Raw genomic sequence first — 4,525 nt, forward strand, 5'->3', positions numbered from 1 at the left:
AATCTAATACTTTTTTTTATTAAAATGTAAATCAAAACAAATACAGAAACACCCTTCTTGATTTAATGAAAGAAACTCTTAAGTTCATTACTGCCATGAAGACTTTTGAGCTTTAGCGTCATAATAAAGTCTGTTGGTTGCTGTTGTACAAACACCAAGAGGAAGGAGTGTATTGTCAAAATTTTGCCACCTTGAAATTATTTTACTGTAAAAAGCAGCTGGCATTTTGCCTCACCTCTGGTTTAATCTGGATTACCGTCTGTTCCCAGTGTCTCATAGACGTGCAAACAGAAACCACTGCTGACAAAACAGAGAGTGGTTTCCCTGGGATTTATCTTCCTTCGTTTGTTTTCCATCCGTCTTGCTGTCACTCTGAGCCTTCAGATCAGGCTTGGTGAGTTTTCTTGCAGCTGAAATGTTTTCTGAATCAAACGTAGCTCTGCTGTCAAGCAGTTTTTCTGTAACACCTTCTTTTCTGTTGGTAAAGTCAAATAAGACAAAAAAAAGCACCTTGAATGATGATGTTGAGGTCAAAGATTTATTTGACGAAAAATAGGCTTAAAACACACATAAACTTTGCCCAGTTTATAAGGAGCAAGCTAACCAAGAAGATCAAGGGAGTCAAGAAAAACTAAAGCAAGAACCTAAAAAACGCGCCTAAGTAACAGAGCTCTATGCCAGGGTACCGAAGCCCAGTACCTGAGGTTTACCACCGTCTTCATATCTGCATAATGAGAACATGGCAGCAGTTTAAAAGGTTGTTGTTTTTTTAAATGATGTTTGCATGAATCACTGTGACTCTTGAGATTGGAGAGTAGAGACACCCTGAGGTTTTCTCCTCTTAGCTTGAGCCTTTCAGAAAACTTAATCTGTATTTATATTAAACACCAAGAGTTTTCCACTGCAAGTAGGAAACTAACGGCTTATCAACTCATCCACACTTTAAAAACCCTGAACTATCCCTTTAAGAACAAGATTTCACCACATTTATAACAATGTAGTAACTCAAGCAACTAAAACATAAGCTGCATTTATTTTCATTGTTTTCTGTTTTGTTACTCAGACATAAAAAAAAATTATGAACAAGAAAACACACCAAAAAAATTAAAATAATTACAAAATAGATTATATCGCACCATGGATTATATTTCTACTGAGATTTAATTTGCACACACTTATTGCAAATTAAGTGACTTCTGGATGAAAGTAGTTAGTGGATTTTGTTGACAGACTGGCACTTATTTGTAAAACATTAACAAATATAAAACCGTATATATATATCATCTCCTTGTCACTAACTGAGAAACGTTGAACCAGCTGTGCTGTCTTTGTGCAGCAAAACATTTCATTTGTGACATTATAGCTTTAAAGATTTCAAAGCAAAAACTTTCCGGAAGTCACCAGAGATCAACCTGCTCTAGTCACACACACACATGTTTGCGTGGCCATCTGTGTGGGAACTTTCCATTGACTTCCATTCATATCTACAGCCTTAACCCTGCGTTTCCCAACCCTGGTCCTCAAGGCACACTGCCTTGCATGTTTTAGAGGTTTCCATTATTTAATGTGCTTGACTCAACTGATTGCGCTTCAGGAAACGCCTGTTAATCAGTCATCAATTGAAATCAGCTGGGCTGAAGCAAGGAAATACCTAAAACATGCAGGTCAGTGTGCCTTGAAGACCAGGGTTGGGAAATACTGGCCTAAACCTTACCTTTATCCTAACCCTAAATAAAACTCAATTCACACCTTAGTCCTAAATCTGACCCCTGACCCCAAAACAGTGTTTCCCCTTGTGGGGACCAGGCTTTGGTCCCACAAGAATCAGTGGGTCCCCACAACATAGTGTCAGGAAAATGGTCCCCACAAGGTATTACAAACAAACACACACACACGCGCACACACACACACACACACACACACACACAAAATGTGATTCATTCAATCAGTTGCTTTTAATCAGTTTTGTAATTTGCTTTAAACTTGTGCACATGTTTTCATTTGCTTTATGTTGGTGTAACGAGGTTGTTGTGTGTTGCAGATTTCTGCCCAGTTCTCTGTTGAAAATGAGCTTTGGATCTCAGTGAGGTTTTTACCTGGTTAAATAAAGGAAATAAAATAAATTAGCAAACAAAACTGATGAACTTAATTGTGTTATATTTGTAAAAAATGTTGCGGTACAGCTGATTGACACCAAATTGTCTTGATTCTGTAGACGTGGGGGACTCGTTGACCTTTGATGACCTCTCTGGAAACACTGAATGATATCTATAATATGACAAAATGTTTAACACCAATTTCACTTCATTTGAAGAAGGTGAAGGTCCAAAACACTTGCAGCTAAATCAAAAAGAGTTCACAAATCCCAAATGACATACATCGAAGTTTGTGGCTGTAATGTGGAAAAGAAAAAAGTGAAAAAGTGTGAAAACTTTTGCATGGCACTGCGTGTTCAACAATAAAGTGTGTCCCTTCTCGTCTCTCCGGCTGGCCTCTCGCTCGGCTCATCTGCCGACGCGCAGCGTGCGGCCCGCCAGCAGGAACAGCAGCCCGGACAGGACCTCCAGGGGAACGCCAGCGGCGGCCGCCATGAAGGAGAGGCCGTAGTGTACGGAGACCTCGGCGTCCGGACAATCTTCCCTCGCCTTCTGCAGGACGTAGCTCCTCACGTCCACCGCCTCCATCCAGAGCACAAAGAGCAGCAGCAGGAGCAGGAGCAGGACGGCTGCAGAGAGCAGGAGGAGGAGACAGAAACAGAGACGATCATCACTGTCTGCGACTGCAGAGAAACGCAGCGTCTGCCCTGACAGGCAGCGGTGTTTACCGCCTGCTGTTGTCATGGAGACGACAAAAGCAGAGAGACGTCTGCTGCTGTTAGTGTTTGGGTATGTTTTCTTGTTTTTTTTTTAATGTCACGTGACTCAAATGAACAGCTGACTGCAGGCAAAGCAGTAGCATGTGGAACATGTCAGACACATGCGCAGGCGGCACGGCTGCCTGTGTTTTACCGGCAGCGATGAGGAAGGCCCCGCCCAGCCGGTACAGTTTGCTGCTGATGAAGGGAACGCCGCAGACCAGCAGCAAGCCTCCGGTCAGAGCGGAGAGCAGCCCGACTACAATCAGGACGGTCCAGAACCCTCGGAATACTGCGGGGAACACAAATCCAAAGAACTTTAAAAACAAGGTTCCTGTCTTAAACATTTACTTTGTGTTTGTCTCGCGTTAGATTATCAAACAAACTCTAGGTTTTCATTTCAAATACGGGTCATTTGTTAAAACAACGACATCATTACAGCACTAATTAAGCCAAAACTCTACAGAAATGTGTAGACTTTGCATTTAAGATTAAAAACAAAACTCTTGGTCTGTAAATCTTGTAGCTCCACCTGCCTCAAGTTTTGTTAAAGTTCTGAAAGAATTTATCCTATTAAGCACCTTTTGCTATCCAATTTTTAGTTGGCTAATTAAAAAAAATTCAATGGATCAGCTCTACATTGTATTGATTTTAAGTAAAGCAGAAATGGCAGAGCTTTTCACATGTTGATGTTAAAAGTATTTTGTTCTTTAGCTGCAGCTGTATCCTTTGCTACAAATGATCAAGCATTCACAACAAGGAATGCTAAATTATTGCATTTTAAGTAATTTTTTTCTTGTTTAAGAATTAATTTAATTATTGGGTTATGTGCATCTTTTAATGTATTTATAAAATAGGATAAATTGGTATAGAGAAATGTCTTGTGAATGTGCCAGTTTTTATCAGATTAAAAACATCAGATAAATCATCAAAAATAATCAATAGAATAATCAATTACTAAAAATAATAGTTAGTTGCAGCCCTAAAAGCTATCCATGCTATCCTGTCTCTATTGCTGAAAAATCGTGAATAAAGTGTAAAAAAGTCCTTTTTTTTTCTTTCTGGTTCACGAAGAACCACACCCAGACCTCACCACTGCCTGCCCTGCATAATCAAGAAATCACAAACAGAACCAGTCTGACGACAGGAAACAAACTTAAAAAGCACCAGTTTATGCCCAAATTTGAAACAAACTCAAGAACAAGGGAGAAACAAAGTGAGTGAGCTGGGCTGAACCTGACTCAATAAGCTAGGAAGTCACAGCCCATCAGCCGACTTCTGAAAGCTGCTGCAGCTCAAATCGATGTTTTACACCTCAAGAGTTTGAGGTAGTGAAAACAGCTGGCAAGGAAAACTCAACAGAAGGGATTTAGGCTGCGTTTACACGAGTCTGCTGCCTGGAAACTGGCTGTATTTTATGATGTTGACTGGGAAAACATTCCTCTTTCAGAAGGCAACGGCGAGTTGAGTCAGTTGTAGCCGGCATGCCAGCCCACTAGATGGGGCTGTGATTGTAGCGTCTCATAAAATGCGCATGCGCTTTTGAAGTAGGACGATTTGAAGAATGATTCAGAAGAAGACACACCTTCAAGGGACATAAGATAAGATAAGATAAGATAAGATAAGATAAGATAAGATAAGATAAGATAAGATAAGATAAGATAAGATAAG

At 40.3% G+C, this 4,525-nt stretch overlaps 1 protein-coding gene across 3 annotated transcripts in view; it reads right to left on the minus strand.

The window, feature by feature from the left end:
* Positions 1-524: 524 nt before the first annotated feature.
* LOC103470930 (transmembrane protein 182-like) overlaps positions 525-4,525 on the minus strand; it is a 15,618-nt gene continuing 11,617 nt past the window's right edge. For all 3 annotated transcript variants that reach the window (XM_008419648.2, XM_008419650.2, XM_008419649.2), the window contains 2 exons: positions 3,009-3,146; positions 525-2,725 (listed from right to left, as the gene is read on the minus strand). In XM_008419648.2, the coding sequence (XP_008417870.1) occupies positions 2,505-2,725; positions 3,009-3,146 (359 nt within the window). In that variant the 3' untranslated portion in view covers positions 525-2,504. The remainder of the gene's footprint in view (positions 2,726-3,008; positions 3,147-4,525) is intronic.

The sequence above is a fragment of the Poecilia reticulata genome, linkage group LG10, assembly GCF_000633615.1.
Source record: "Poecilia reticulata strain Guanapo linkage group LG10, Guppy_female_1.0+MT, whole genome shotgun sequence".
Lineage (NCBI taxonomy): Eukaryota > Metazoa > Chordata > Actinopteri > Cyprinodontiformes > Poeciliidae > Poecilia > Poecilia reticulata.